Raw genomic sequence first — 15173 nt, 5'->3', positions numbered from 1 at the left:
ATTATATATAAATATAATAAAATGGCAGTAACTGAAATGAAGCCTTGCTGGCTTTAAATGCTGTGAAGATATCAGCTGAACAGTTTTTTCAGTCTTCCTTTTTTAAATTGGCATCACCTTTAGCTTCTCCTTCCTTATTTTGTCCACCTGAGAAAAGAAAGTAATGTGTAAAACTTCCATTCAGGATCAGAAGAAATATGAGATGGAAGAAGGTGTAAACAGAGCTGCTTGGGAGAAGACAATGGCTAATAATCGACAGAAGTAAGTACCTTAAAGGGGCTGCAAGAACTCTAAGAAATGTCCTCTGTTCATCACTTTCCATTGCAAAGTTGCTGTGTGGTTATTATGGATGGGGTTTTTTCAAACTAGCAGCATCACTAGCTTTCAAGCTTTTAAGTTTACTGTTATATTACAGGCATATACATTTTGGTAGGTTGCATAATAAATGGCATTGTGTGAACCTCAGAATACTGAATTGCTTTTTTCCACATTTGGCATTTCACCCTTAATTTTACGACTACTGCATCTGTCCAATCACTTCTCCTGTTGCTGTGGTCTGTGCAATTAAATGTCCCTGCAACTAACCCTGATTTTCAACTAATAAAATACTGTATTCAGTATACAATTTGAATACTTTTGTGACCTATGTAGACTGCTGCTCCTTGGCGTAATTGTAAATTTCTGTACATTGTGGTAGATTGAGTTTTCCATTAATTTACATTTCAGGCTTTGCCATAAAAATCAGATTTGAGATGCACACACAATGTGCTTTAAAGTAGGCAAGTGCAGTAACTGTAAAGGTCAGCTCAGTCAAGTCCACACAGACAAGTGTTAAGACTTTATTATGTTCAGTGGCTTAGGAGATTTAATCAGTGGTAAATTAGTGTCCTTACTCCAGATTTTTACTGTAATGAGTATACATGAATTAGTCAAGCATGGTAATATATAGCCATTGATCTTCTGACTGGCTTGTCTTGTCTTTGGCCAAAAGTAATAGGTTTTTTGATGGCTAAGAAGCAGAAGGTGTCCATGAATCTCATGTAGGCTAAGTTGCTCTGCATCTGCTGTAACAAGAATTCTACATATCTACTGCTAAACTGATTGTATTTTATAAGGCATATTGGTGTCTTTCCCTTTTCAGTGTGTTTATCTGACATTTTAAAACACAACTCTCCTCCTCAGTCTCTTTCAACGTCTAGATACAAAATCTAAAGACATTTCTAAAATAGCTGGAGACATCACACAAGCTGTGTCGCTGTCGCAAGGAATGGAAAGGAAGAAAGTAATCCAGCACATCAGGGGAATGTATAAGGCAGAGCTAAGTGCCAGCAGACATTGGCAGGAACTTGTTCAGCAGCTTACCCACGATCGGTGAGTTTTCTCATCTCGATGAAAAAGTGAGAGAGACTTGATGCCTGACATGCACTTCTCATGCTACTCAGAGGCATGTGAAATTGAGATGATATTAAAATTAGAATTACTTTTGCTAACCATCTGATAGTAAGACTTATAAAAGACTTGATTTTTTTTTTTACCCTATCTTTTTGGGTGAGTAGCCAAGTAGTATTTCTATGCCATTTAGACAGTTTTTTTTTTCATCATATACATTTTGCTGTGCCCAGTAAAATGAAGAGTGTCCTAAAGTTTTCATATCTTTCCCAACATAGATGGAGTAAAAAAATTTTTTTGGGGTAATGTTGCTTGTATTAGCATGTAGATGCACTGTTCACTAAATAGTGTAGAATAAAGGATGTTAATGTTGATAACAAACCAAACTGTTATTTTCATCACTGCAGAACTAGTATTATCTCATGTTTGCAGCAGCAGAATTTTCAAAATAATGTTGGATGCATTGTATTGCTGTTTTCATTAGAGTAGCTTCAGAATGGTCTTACAGCAGAAGCTTGTAAGAAGTTATTCAGTGGAATAGTACATGAAAATAAACTACAGAATTTAGTCTCAGTATTTTTTCAGAAGTAATTGTCCTGTGTACTACTGTGCAACTTCTATCTTTCTAGTAGTTGAAGAAGAACAGAATTAATAAGTGCATATTCTGCCTCTGCTGCCAAACTCCTAACTTTTTTTTTTTTTTTTGGTCAGTGCACTCTGGTATGACCCAGTCTATTACCCAACTTCTTGGCAACTGGATCCAACAGAGGGCCCAAACAGAGAGAGGCGCCGCTTGCAGAGGTGCTACCTAACTATTCCAAACAAATACCTTCTCCCAGACAGGCAAAAACAAGAAGGTAATTAAAACATCTTCTATGCTGGATGTAGTGTAATGTCTGAATTGTAATGACTCTTGGTACCTTATTATTTGTGATTTCTTTATAGGTGTGATTAAAACTCCATTGTCTTACTTATTTGAAGACAAAACACATTCTTCTCACTCCTCTACTGTAAAGGACAAAGCTGCAAGTGAACATATAAGGTAAGTTTTGGATAACACTTGCTTCCCTTTCTTATCTTTTCCTAATCAAATGAAACAGCTGTCACTTTTTTGTCTAAATAAACTATTTTTTTTAAAAAGGTAGTGGGAAATGAGACAAGTGACAAAAACAGTAGGCTTCTTGCTTTACTCTAAAGCAAAATACTAGAGCTACCAAATACCATCTGGTGTGCTGTGGATAGGACTTTTGTGGGATAACCGGACAGGATATCTGATTTTCATTTAGTATCTCTGACTGTCCTAGATATCTAAGATCTGGTAGGTCTTTCCATCAGTGTTCAAAAGCAAATTGTGTTTTCATCCTCTCTGCTTTTATCATTGCGTTACTCAACTCTGCAGTTGTGTCAATTTGCCACCTGTTAATACAGCCTAAAACACATCCAAAGAAATATACATGCAAAATAGACTAATGAGCAAGTCTAGAAAGTTGAGGTACTATTTTCTTTTCCTCTTTGGGATATGAACCATTAGTCACGTTGGACAGTTTTTTTTCAGCTGTAACCTTGGAGGCTGTTGGCTTTAGTGAGGAGGTTGACAGCTGGACTGACAATCTCACAGAGTCAGACCTGAAGCCAGTAAGAATTTACCCATGAGAATATTACAGTGAAATCCACAGAGAAGGCCAAGAAGATAGTCAATGAGAGAAGATGTTCTGGACACAAGGGGAGGATGTTCTTGTTATGGGACATTGAGAGTGTACAAGGAAGAGCTTGTGGATAATATGTAGCAACTATGTTTTTGCTTGTATAGCTAATTGTTTTGCTGTCTGAATGGTCATTGTTTTTTAGACAGCCTTGTCACTGTTTGCTAAGCAGCCAATCTCAATTAGGCCACAGCATCTGTGAAAAGGTATAAGGATAGCAGTAGAGAAAATAAAAAATCTTTCTACCTTTCTTGACTATGGATTATGACTAGTGCATGCTTTTATGTCCACCTCAACAAAACCACACTTTAGGTCAGTTTTAGGTCTGCTGAAAGGTACATAACTCTGTAAGGATAGGCATTACCATAATCCATAAGCATTTCCACTTTGAAATATTTCAGAGTTAATAGAAGATGTGTAAGTGTAGCACCTTCTAGAGAGACTGCTGGTGAACTGTTGCTAGGTAAGTAGAATTTTCAGTCTTTATAAATATATTTTTGGTGTAAGATTCTGCTGTATATATAAACCTGGCTAGTTTTTTTAAGTAATTGAGCTGTTGCCTGCCTTCTTGTGGATTAGATACTTTATATGTCAATTTTCCCTTTCTTCTTTACTGTTTGCATGAGTGCTGTTTGAACTGCCGTTGAGTTTTAAGATCTGCAGACCACTTGCTAAAATATGTGGAATGATAAATTGTATTTCTGTTAAGTACTGTCTTGCCCCAGGTGCTATTCTTAGCATTCTTAACTCTTGAATAATGTTTATATAACCCAAAGATGCATTGTGCAATATCATGTACGTTTTTATAACTTTTTTGCTGTAGGAAAATGTGGCATGTATTTTGTAGAAGATAATGCTTCAGACACAATTGAAAATTCGGTAAGTGTCAGAACATGTTGTCCAGCTTTAATTTTTCCAGACTATGGCCATGAGTAGCTTTCTTCTTCAGCAATTTCAGTGGCAGTAGCACTAGAGTTAGAGATCTCTGGACAAAGCCAACCAAACTGATTAGTTTGGTTTGTGTTGCATAGCCCTGGCTATGGAATTGGTGGTGATAGAAGAAAACAGGAAAGATGTGGGCCTGGGCCTGAGACTGGGAGGGAATGAGGAAGGGGTGATGTGAGAGGCTTCTGCACCTTGCAGTCCATTGCTTTGAGTTAATCAGCAAATGCACAGAGTTTGCTTTGATCTGCACCTGAGAAGTTGCCTTAGTGGAAGCTGGAACACTATGAAGTGCAGAAACTCAAAAGTTTATGAATTGTGCTGTGCTCCACAGCATCTGAATCTTGACTTTTACATTATATATGATGTTCTAGCTCTTCCCTTATTCAAGAGGACTATTTCATGAAGGAAATGGGAACTGACCTAATCCTTCTGATGTGTTAATTGTTTATCCATCCAACAGACATGTAAAAGTAATCAAGATATAGATTGCATTCGTGAAAGATTTAAACTGCTTTTACAGAGCTCTTCCTTGCATCTACTAAACAGACAGCTCCTGTGGTTTAGGATGCTACCAGCTGCTTTGTCCTTCACAGAACTGTCAGAGCTGGGATTCACAACAAAGCTTTGCTTGCTCTGATTGGCTGTCCAGTATTTTAGCTTAAGAGCCAGTGAAAATGTGGCATTGCTTGCTAGTGCTGGATAGGGAACTGGAGCAGCTGAGGAGCATGTGTGATGTTCTACCCACTGCCTTGAGGAGAGTGGAGGATGGGGAAAGTAGCTAAAGAAAATCACAACGAAGTATTAAAGCATTAAAATTAAAGTTTGCCTTATGATATGCTGTATTGTTATAAACTGGCTGCATTGAAGGGTTTCTTGTTTGGAAAATCCACTATTTAAAATTACTTTTTAAATTGCAAATTCTACAGAGTTTTCATGGAGAAACTGAACCAGCATCATTTTCTTGGACCTATGAGGAAATTAAGGAAGTTCATAAGCGCTGGTGGCAGTTAAGAGACAATGCTGTGGAAATCTTTCTAACAAATGGCAGAACTTTACTCTTGGCTTTTGATAATACAAAGGTACTGTGCACCAATGCAGAGTAATGCACCAAAGCATTTTGCTGTGTCTTTATAACATGTATATTCATGCCTTAGTTTTTAAAGAGACCTGTTGCATGGACTGTTGCTGCTAATTAAATTCTGCCTAATACCTTTGAAAGAACTTCTCAGCTAAACTTCTAGACAATCATAGGCATGTTGTAAAACACATCTCTGATATAGTAAGACATTAAAGAATCTTAATAATCCTAGACATTATTCTATTACAGTAGATATCTGGAAATACGTAAAATGAGAGAAACTTAGTCTTGATAGTTTTAACCTTTTAAATTGTGTGATTAAAGGTATGGTATTTCCTTCTAGGTCCGTGATGATGTGTACCACAACATCTTGACTAACAATTTGCCTAACCTTTTGGAATATGGAAACATTACTGCTTTGACCCACCTGTGGTGCACAGGACAGATTACTAACTTTGAATATCTGACTCATTTAAACAAACATGCGGGCCGTTCCTTCAATGATCTCATGCAATATCCAGTATTTCCTTTTATACTGTCTGACTACACCAATGAAACGCTGGACCTAAATGATCCCTCGGTATATAGGTAATATGAAATGCTTGAAACCCTTTTTTTCCAAATACTTTAACTGATCACCCTATATAGCTTTTTAGCTTTGTTGTACTAAACTGCAGACACGCACAAATGGAACTGTTCAGGGACAAGCCACATCTGTAATAACTTGGGCTTTTACAGTAAGTGGCTGCTTTGCCTGGGATATTGAAATAAAACAGGTGTGGAGATGCAAATGGAACGTATTGGACTTCCATTGTCCTAATAGGATATGTATAGTTCACAGATTTAACATAGAAGCTGTATGTTTAAATTCATATGATTACAGACTTCCTGGCCAATTAGCGAAAATTAAATAGAAAAGGAAATAATATTGTAAAATACTTGGGCAGTTACAAAATCAGTCTTCATTGTGAATGGATTTGAGTGAATTGTCCCACCCTAATAAATTTCTGTTAAGCTGATTTAACATCTGTGTGCACTAAGTCTGCCTTTATAGGAGGCCTCTGATTTGACTGAGGCACTTGGCATTTGCTTGCCTGTTACTGTGCTATGGATCTGAGTTTCCCTTTAGCACTAACTAAAAGTTGTTCTTTTCTTTTCTGAACTTTCATGAAAAATGTTATGTTTTCCTTGTCCTTTTAATTATATTAAAGGCATTATTCTTAATATTGTATTATTAAATTATCTGTGTTAATATTGTAATAAAAATTACAACATATCAGTACTGCTTCTGTTGCAGAAACCTGGTCAAACCAATAGCTGTGCAGTCTAAAGAAAAAGAGGATCGTTATGTGGATACTTACAAGGTAATTTGGATAACTTTTTCTTCTTGCCTTTGTCCCATGTATAAATGACACAGTGGCTTTAGTTTCTGTAATGTATATTTATTGGGGAAGAATAAACCACAAATACAGTATTTCCTGGCTACAGAACTCTTATTTCCAGGAAACATTTCCTGGGAATTGTTTTATGACATGCTTGGAACTTGTGTTTGTTCCTGTACCCAAAATCATAAATCAATTTAGCCTATCCATGTGATACTGTTGAGGAATTTAAATGGGTACCGCCTCATATCGGAACATGTGTACATTTAAAGAATGCTAAAGATCAGGAAGATAATTTACTGCTGTTTACTTGACATTACTTTGGTGGAATTTGTAGCTATTTGTTCTGTTTGATAACAGAAAGGCTGTTTTCCCTCACATACTCTGTTATTTTAACATGCCCTACAATGATAATGATGCTTTTTGATTTTTTTTTTCTCTTTAACATGTATTAAAGGCTGTAGGAAATAGCAACATACTGGGGAATTAAAGCATCTGCAGCTGGACTTTCAAACTTGTCTGTGTCACCATGGTTGGTGTATTATTTGCAAATACTGTTTTTCCATGACTCTGCTGTATTAGAAAACAAGAGGGGGGAGTGGGGAAAAGTGAAAGTAATAAATAGTGGAAAATAGGTCATTTAAATTGGCTAAACACTTCAATACCTAACTGGATTGTAAAACTGATTGTGTGTCTTAAAACATTTAGAAGTGTATTTGATTCCAAATCACTTTTAAATATATGTTCCTGAAAAGTTTGAGAGTTTATTCCTAAATGATTTAGGCAAGCTCTTATTTTTGTTGTTGGAATGCATCTAAGGAGGAGGTTTGTGATTTTTTTTTTTTTTCTCTACTATTTTTCTAGTATTTAGAGGAAGAGTACCGTAAAGGAGCACGAGAGGATGATCCAATGCCCCCTGTACAACCATATCACTATGGATCTCATTATTCTAACAGTGGAACTGTGCTTCATTTCCTAGTTAGGCTGCCACCTTTTACTAAAATGTTTTTAGCTTATCAAGGTAAGGTTACATTTGCTTGCACTTGCCTTTCATATCTGGGCCTTGTTCCAATGACCCAGGATTGCTGTATTTTGCCCTATTTAGCATAATTTTTCAGTTCCAAACAGCTGAGCTCAGTAAAATTTAATCTGGTATGCTTTAACAGTAAGTAGATCCATTCCTGAAATTATCAAGCTAGACCATAAAGCTGTTCATCTGATGTTTATACCTTTGTTTCTATAGCATAAAAATCTGACCTTTATTTGACTTGCAGTCCATGTGTAACACAAAGCAATTGAGATAAGAGAATTCTAAATGCTCTCAGCTAACTGGAGGGTAGTTAACTATGTGAAGTTGCAGATGTGCAACTGTTAGGGTCCATCATCAATGTAACAACTGAGTTTGGATTTCTTTACAGATCAAAGTTTTGACATCCCAGACAGAACTTTTCACTCTACCAATACAACCTGGCGGCTCTCTTCGTATGAATCAATGACTGACGTAAAGGAGCTTATACCAGAATTTTTCTACCTTCCTGACTTTCTAGTTAACAGAGAAGGTATACTAAGAGAACAACAAAACTATATACCCAAAAGAGTTGTATGATTGAGCATATGGGTTGAAACTGAGAACATTTATATCCCTTGGCTGAATATGCTAAGCTGTAGATGTATGGGAGAAATCTGGCACAAATTTGTGGGATATGCTAAAAAAGCTGCTATGTGGGAGTTAAGCTAAGTTTTTCCCTAATTTTGTCAGTGGGGCAAAGGAGTTTGCTGTTTTCTCATTTTTCCATTTGAATGAGTATGTACAGCTGAATGTGTTTTGGAGAGACTTGCTAATGATGCTGCTTTGTTGATTGTTAATCACTGTGCTTAGTTGTTAAATTTTGTACAACCCTATAGACCTTTTTGAAGTTACTGTCAACTAAAATGTTGGATTATTCGCTCCCCTGATTCTAGGTTTTGATTTTGGAGTGCGTCAAAATGGTGACAGAGTTAACCATGTCAATCTTCCACCTTGGGCCCGTAATGATCCTCGTCTGTTCATCTTGATTCATCGTCAGGCTTTGGAGTCTGATCATGTTTCCCAGACAATCTGTCACTGGATTGACTTGGTGTTTGGTTATAAGCAAAAAGGCAAGGCCTCTGTTCAGGCTATTAATGTCTTTCATCCTGCAGTAAGTATTTGTTTGTTCACTGTCCTTAGTAACTTAATGGGGGAGAGTTTGGTCTGACTTGCTTGGAAAACAAGATCTCTTGCTCATGAAGTATTGAAGAATAAGAAAAGGCTTTAACCATTTCAATGTCGAACTGTAAGATCCCAGGGAGTATTTTGAGACCTGGTGAATTGTTGTTCCTCTTTCTTGCCTTGAGCTAGGTGTGGGGGATGATCAGGTCTGGGGGTAAAACCCTGTGGATAGTTGTTTGCAGTGGCTTGCAGTAGTCTGATTATTTTAACTGTGTGTATCTGCTTCTGCCTAATTCAAAAGCCTTTAATTTAGGCAGGTGGTGCTGCAGCTTTTGATAGGACTAAAATAGTTCTGATTGTCCTAGGCTCATTGTGTTTTACTTCATACATGTCTTGTGTTCTGTCCCTCTAACGAGCATTTTTCTCTACAGTAAATTTAATTTCAAGTAAGTCTTTGAATGTAAAGACTTCCAGGGTTTCACTACTTTATTGTAACATGGATATCTTGGATTGTATTTTTTAGCTTCAATCCTTAATATCACAAGGTTTGCTCAGCAGGTAGTCCTGGTTTTAAATGCATTCAAATGTTTTGTGTTTTTAGTGTTTGTTTATGGCTGGAAAAGTGAATAAAACAGTAGTGTTTGGCAGTGATGGCTTTTGCAAGTAGCCATCTGAATACTTCCCTTTCTTTTCCTCTTTTGTGCTTAAGTATTGTTTATGTTAGTATCCTGAGCTTCAAATGTTAAGATTGTCTTCATTTTTTAAAGTGAAAAGTCAAGGCCTTTGGTGTGACTGAGGAAAAGTGTGTGGTGCACAATTGGAGAGGCATGAAAAAGACAAGTAAAAGGAAATAATTTCCACTCTCTTGAAGTATGAGGTTTCTTTCTCCTTCCTTAGCCCAAAAGAGAGCTTTAATATGCTCATTAAAAAGAGGTAAAGGAAATAAACTTTTCCAGTTCTTTCCAATTCTTTTGTTTATCATCAGCAACCCTTCCAGTTTTGCAGATTGGTAAAGGTCTCAAAGAAAACCTTTTTGACAGAAATTAGTCATGGCATTATATGTAGGAGCAGCTTATATGATAATCCTTGAAGTGGTAGTTTATTCCAATGAAGAGGACATGACAAGGTTACTGTTCTCAGTGGCTCTTTAATCATCAGTCACTGTGGGATGGCTTCTGGTCCACACCTTAAGCAAACAACTCAATATTATGCCTCTGAATTTGTGTGTACGTGTTGCAAAATCTTTCCCAAAGACAAACCTGACAAGCTTATTCTTGCCCATCCCCTTTCTTTTTTCCCTGTAGACCTATTTTGGGATGGATGTTTCTGCTGTTGAAGATCCTGTTCAGAGAAGAGCCCTTGAAACAATGATAAAAACATATGGGCAAACGCCTCGCCAGCTGTTCCATGCAGCACATGTTAGTAGACCTGGATCCAGGCTTATCATGGAAGGAGAACTTCCTGCTGCCATGGGATTACTAGTGCAGTTCGCTTTCAGAGAAACCAGAGAACACACTAAAGAAATAATCTATCCAGTATGTAATTTTCAGTTGCAAGATGGTTTAATTACTATTCATATGCTGTAATTATTGTACCATGTATCCTTGGTTTAGAATTTTCTCCCTAAAAGTGCTACTTGCTATATAGTACTGTAAAGAAAATACACAAAATTAGTAAGTGATAGTGAAGATCTGAGGTTATCTTGGTTTTGGCAAATAGGTGTTGGAAAGCATTTCACTTAACCAGTTTTATACTTTCAGTGATGAATTGTGGAATCTATGTGCAGACCTATAGCAGGCGAACACATACTGTGCTTTCTTCCATCCTCAGCTTTTTTACTGCCTGTAGGATAATTAAACTTTCTTCACTTCAAACACTTGTTTTTGCCAAAGTCCAGTCAGAAACTGAATCCTTGGATTTAGAGAAATCTTTATTTTTCACTAGACTACCTGAACTAGAAGCTTGCTGCCTATGCCTTTAAAGAGGTAGTAGAACTACTTTTAAGTTAACAGTTTAACTGATGGTACTGCAGTGCTTTGAACTCATCTTTCTATTGGTTTTAGAATAAATATTTCAGCTGTCCTTAACATGTGATTGCTTACAGGAAAGTGACATGAATCATTCTCCATTACTAATGAAATTATTTTTTTCTGAAACTTCTATAATTTTGAACCTTATCTATGCTTGTTTTAGAGTCCATTACCATGGATAAAAGGCTTGAAATGGGGAGAATACGTTGGTTCCCCAAGTGCTCCAGACCCTGTTGTCTGCTTTAGCCAACCACATGGAGAAAGGTTTGGCTCTCTCCAAGCTTTACCAACTAAAGCTATCTGTGGTTTGTCCAGCAAGTTTTGCCTTTTGATGATATATAGCAAGGAGCAAGGTATGAATTTGTGCTTATTCTCTATATGCACAGTATATGTGAAATGAGCCATGGAAAAATTAAATCTAATGCTACTATTGTTCTAAGTTTAGTTGCTTTTGCCAAAGATTAGTTTATAATTCCATTAACATCTTCCGCGTGTGTGGTATCTTTACTGTGGATTTTACTTGTAATTTTCAAGTCAAAACTACAGTAGAGGCATTCTGTAATTAAGTTCATATTTTTCATTGAAGTGACTGAAGCGTGAGGATTTAATTTTAGAACTTGCCAGCAGATTGAGTCCAAGAACTGAAGAACAGCTGAAAAAACTCCTGTGGCAACAGAAAGGAAAACTTAGGAAATGGATTTTAGAGGCAGACAATGAGAAAAGTTAGCAGTAAAGAGGCAGAGGCGAAGGATCTTCTGCTTTCAGTTAAAGTTCTTGGAGGGATTCTTGTTGAGAATATACAAGCAGGTTCTCACAATCTCTTTTGTTTTCTTGGTAGCATATTCTAGTGCAGGTTTTCCAAAAGTAAATCACATTTAATCAACAAAAACAAGTAACATTTTCCTTGGAGTTATGACCAATTGTTTCTCTAGCTGTTCTCAGGAGATGCAATGCTTCTGCAAAAAAGTTTTGTCCAGGTTGCAAACTGTCTTTGGAGAAGACCAAATGTTCATTCGGTCTCTGAAAACTGTGTTTGTTTATAATACATTACAGATTATGTAGCCTAATGGAAAATATCTTATTTTGAAACTTGGGAGGGTTTTGTATTTTAGCTTGTGATAAAATGTGCACCTGAGACTTTTGTTGTTGACTGTTAAAGTGATTGAGTCTTGCTGTGTGTGTGACACATCTTATGTGCCTTCCTTCAGGCGTGAGGAGCATGCACAGCACTGACATTCAGTGGTCGGCGATCCTGAGCTGGGGATATGCCGATAACATTTTACGACTGAAAAGCAAGCAAAGTGAACCTCCAGTGAATTTTATACAGAGCTCACAGCTCCATCAGGTAAAAAGAAGTCATTCCTTTGCTCTTCAATTTAATACTGGTAGTTTTAGTGGCTTGACTTGGCAGCAGTAGGTACTCTTGCTTTAGCTTTTTTTGGAGATGAGCATCCAATCACAACTCCTTTTAATCTTTTTGATTTCCTCTGGAATGTGTTCCTTATGGCTCCACTGTATCTTGTTCCTGGTTGTTTTCCTGTACTAGATGAAGATTCCTTTTGAATTTGTTCGATTTTTTTGTAGATTTTCCTTCCTATAGACTATTGCCGTGGACTTAAAAAAGTTTAAGTTCTGTCCCAGAAAAAATCAATACAGAAAAAAAATACAGGTGCTTCATGTTAGAAGAACAACTCCACTATAGTTTAGGATCCATTTGAAAAAGATTGTCTAAAAGATTGCTAGGGAATGCAGCATTATCTCCATCATATGCCAGTGAGCGGTAAAATGCTGCCAAAAAGATTTTTGGTGGCTGATGTAGCTGCAGATCTTGAAGTCTGCTCTAGTTCACTGCTCTTTAGCTGTGAATTTTAGGCTGCATAGAACTCTCTCTTTACTTTGTTTCTGACATAGTAACAAATACGATGTAGAGCAGCTGTATTTTAGCCCTGGGATTTCCTTAGTTTTTTAGGTGTTTTACATAGCTTTTCTTAGGATAACTAATAAAGAATCAGTTTGACCAAACGCTGTGCCATAATGAAACCAGCAGTTAGAATAGTTTTTCTGTTTCAATTTTTTCTGGCTTTATTTGTCTTTTCAAGGTAACAAGTTGTGCTTGGGTGCCAGACAGTTGTCAGCTGTTCACAGGTAGTAAATCCGGTGTCATCACAGCATATATGAACAGATTCACTAGCAATACGGTAAGTTGCATTGGATGGAATTCATAATTAAGGGTTTAGGTGTATTCACTATTACAGTCTTTTTTTTTAAGAGGAAAAATGAGAAAGAGACATATTCTGGATAATTGCTAAAAAAATTACATGCATTTTTAGTATTTATTTTTAAAGGCTCCTCTGACATCTCAGCACATTTGTGTGTTTTTCTTAAGCTGTTGTTTACAACAACAGCCCTCATCACCTGAGTGCACAACGTGTACAGCTCTGACTGTGTTCAGGCCAGGGCTTGGAATTGAAGGTCTCTGCCACAGTGAAGCTCCCTGCATTAAGGAGTAACTTTTTCTCTGAAGGAGACAGAGCCTTTCAATGTTTTAACTGAAACTGTAGAATGCAGTTCCCCAAAGTAAATAATCATTCAAGTGCAGAAGGCACTTAAACTACAGAGAGCCAGGATGAATTCTCAGACAGTGTATGTATTAACCACCCAGCCTCTTTACTTTGTCATATTCTCCAAGGGGAAAAGCTGTGAGTAGGGAAGGGAGACAGTAACTTGCATAACTTAATCTGTTAGTGGAAAATACTGAGAATAGTAGAAACTCCCTTGATACTGTTTGCTAATAATCATGGTATAAATAGAAAAAAATAGAAAGCATAAATAGAACTCCAAATTAAAAATCTGATTCTGAGTTTTGAACCTTCCATCTGAAGCTTTCATACTTTGTTTAGCAGTAACTTCTATTCTCCATAGTTTTAACACAGAGTAGGCAACTTTCCTAACAGCTCATTTTAGGTATGTCTGCAGGATTACCCATAGCAAAAACTGAACTCAATTGATTTCCTAGATGTAGCTTGATACAGGCATTAGCAGACATTTGTAGCATTGTACTCCTTGATGCTCTTGAATCACTACATTAGCATGAGCTAGAGAGAACCTTGGTATGATCTGCTATGCCTACCCAGTTTTCCGTTTTCAGTAGTGACAAACAGCAGATGCTTAGACTAAGAAGAGCATAAACACAGTGATTTTAAAAAAAATTTTCCCCTTGGCTTTCTTCCAGTTTCTGGTGATCTGCCACTCATACTTCCTAAGCTCAGCAGCACTCTGAGTACAGAAAATGAAGTAGAGGTTGAAGTCTGCAAGCTTTAGTTAGTTGGATCTTAAGGCAGGCACCTTAACTGCTCACCAGAATAGTGAATTTGTAAATAATCTGTACTGAGACTTGGATTCCAGTTAATTTTTTTTAAAAGTAGAAATTAAATATACTTGCCTCCTGCAAAGCTGGAAAGAAACTCTAGTTAGTGGGCTTATGATTCTTGAATTCCTTCTGCTTCCTAGAAACAAGTGATTTTTGTTCATCTGCACAGATGATGTTCTTTGAGACCATTTTTGCTGAATTTCTCAGCACTGACAGTTTTATGTGCCCCAGGCAGAGGGACCTTGTGTCAATTTTGTAGCTCCTGTTGTTGAGTCAGTTACCCAAGTCAGGGCTGCAGGGAATGCAAATGTGCTTCCTGACATCTGCTCTGTATCCATCTTGTCAGCTGATCAGCGATAAAGTGAACAGTTTGTTTCAATGCAGTACTTGAAACACGAATATTTTGCCCTGTTTCACGTTTGTATAAGTGCAATGCATGGGCATGAAATAGGTATCATGTAAATTGGATATGGGAACTCAAAGGCATGCTGTCAGAATTAAAGAATGCCTCCATGTTGTGCTTCAACATGTGCTCTGTTTTTCCTTGCCTTACGATGGTCAAAACCCCGTGAAGTACTGCTTTGACACTGTGATCTGTGTTGACAATAAGTGACACCTGCATGACACCTTCAGCCACAGGTGTCTGGTCGTACATATTACTTCAGCCTTCACTTGCTGACTCTTAGAGGTGTCTTGCAAACAGAGTGCTCTTGAGGGACTTGTTTGAGTAAAACTGGGAAGTGATCACTTCAGTTCCCCGCTTGAGTGCTGTAGGCAGAAAGAGCTGCTGTTTAAAGGTAGGCACATACGTGCAGGTGTTCCCACTTCTAGATGCCATTGTAGGGGTTCTCACCTAAAAACAGGAGGGAAGTAAGAATGGAACAACACTTCAGGCATGAGAAACACCTATTTCGTAACTTAATATAAGAACTTAATGTAACTTTTAATACAGTTGGTGTTAGAATTCCAGCTTGTCTCATTGCAGTGTTGTCACAATAAGAATCATAAGAATCATGCTATTAGTACAGTAGAGAGAAGCTGCTAAATGTGGGTGCTGCTTTCAGTTCAAGTGTTGAAATGCAGAT

General features: G+C 37.3%; 1 protein-coding gene across 5 annotated transcripts in view; it reads left to right on the top strand.

The window, feature by feature from the left end:
• LYST (lysosomal trafficking regulator) overlaps positions 1–15173 on the top strand; it is a 79060-nt gene that overhangs the window by 57263 nt on the left and 6624 nt on the right. For all 5 annotated transcript variants that reach the window (XM_039568281.1, XM_039568280.1, XM_039568283.1 and 2 more), the window contains 16 exons: positions 185–261; positions 1183–1371; positions 2101–2246; positions 2335–2431; positions 3494–3555; positions 3916–3971; positions 4964–5116; positions 5459–5703; positions 6413–6479; positions 7362–7518; positions 7916–8056; positions 8460–8677; positions 9993–10223; positions 10882–11071; positions 11927–12063; positions 12818–12916. In XM_039568281.1, the coding sequence (XP_039424215.1) occupies positions 185–261; positions 1183–1371; positions 2101–2246; positions 2335–2431; positions 3494–3555; positions 3916–3971; positions 4964–5116; positions 5459–5703; positions 6413–6479; positions 7362–7518; positions 7916–8056; positions 8460–8677; positions 9993–10223; positions 10882–11071; positions 11927–12063; positions 12818–12916 (2265 nt within the window). The remainder of the gene's footprint in view (positions 1–184; positions 262–1182; positions 1372–2100; positions 2247–2334; positions 2432–3493; positions 3556–3915; positions 3972–4963; positions 5117–5458; positions 5704–6412; positions 6480–7361; positions 7519–7915; positions 8057–8459; positions 8678–9992; positions 10224–10881; positions 11072–11926; positions 12064–12817; positions 12917–15173) is intronic.

This window comes from Corvus cornix, chromosome 3, assembly GCF_000738735.6.
Source record: "Corvus cornix cornix isolate S_Up_H32 chromosome 3, ASM73873v5, whole genome shotgun sequence".
Taxonomy (NCBI): Eukaryota; Metazoa; Chordata; class Aves; order Passeriformes; family Corvidae; genus Corvus; species Corvus cornix.
Note: the sequence above shows the minus strand (reverse complement) of the source record. Positions and strands in the feature narration are given on the sequence as shown.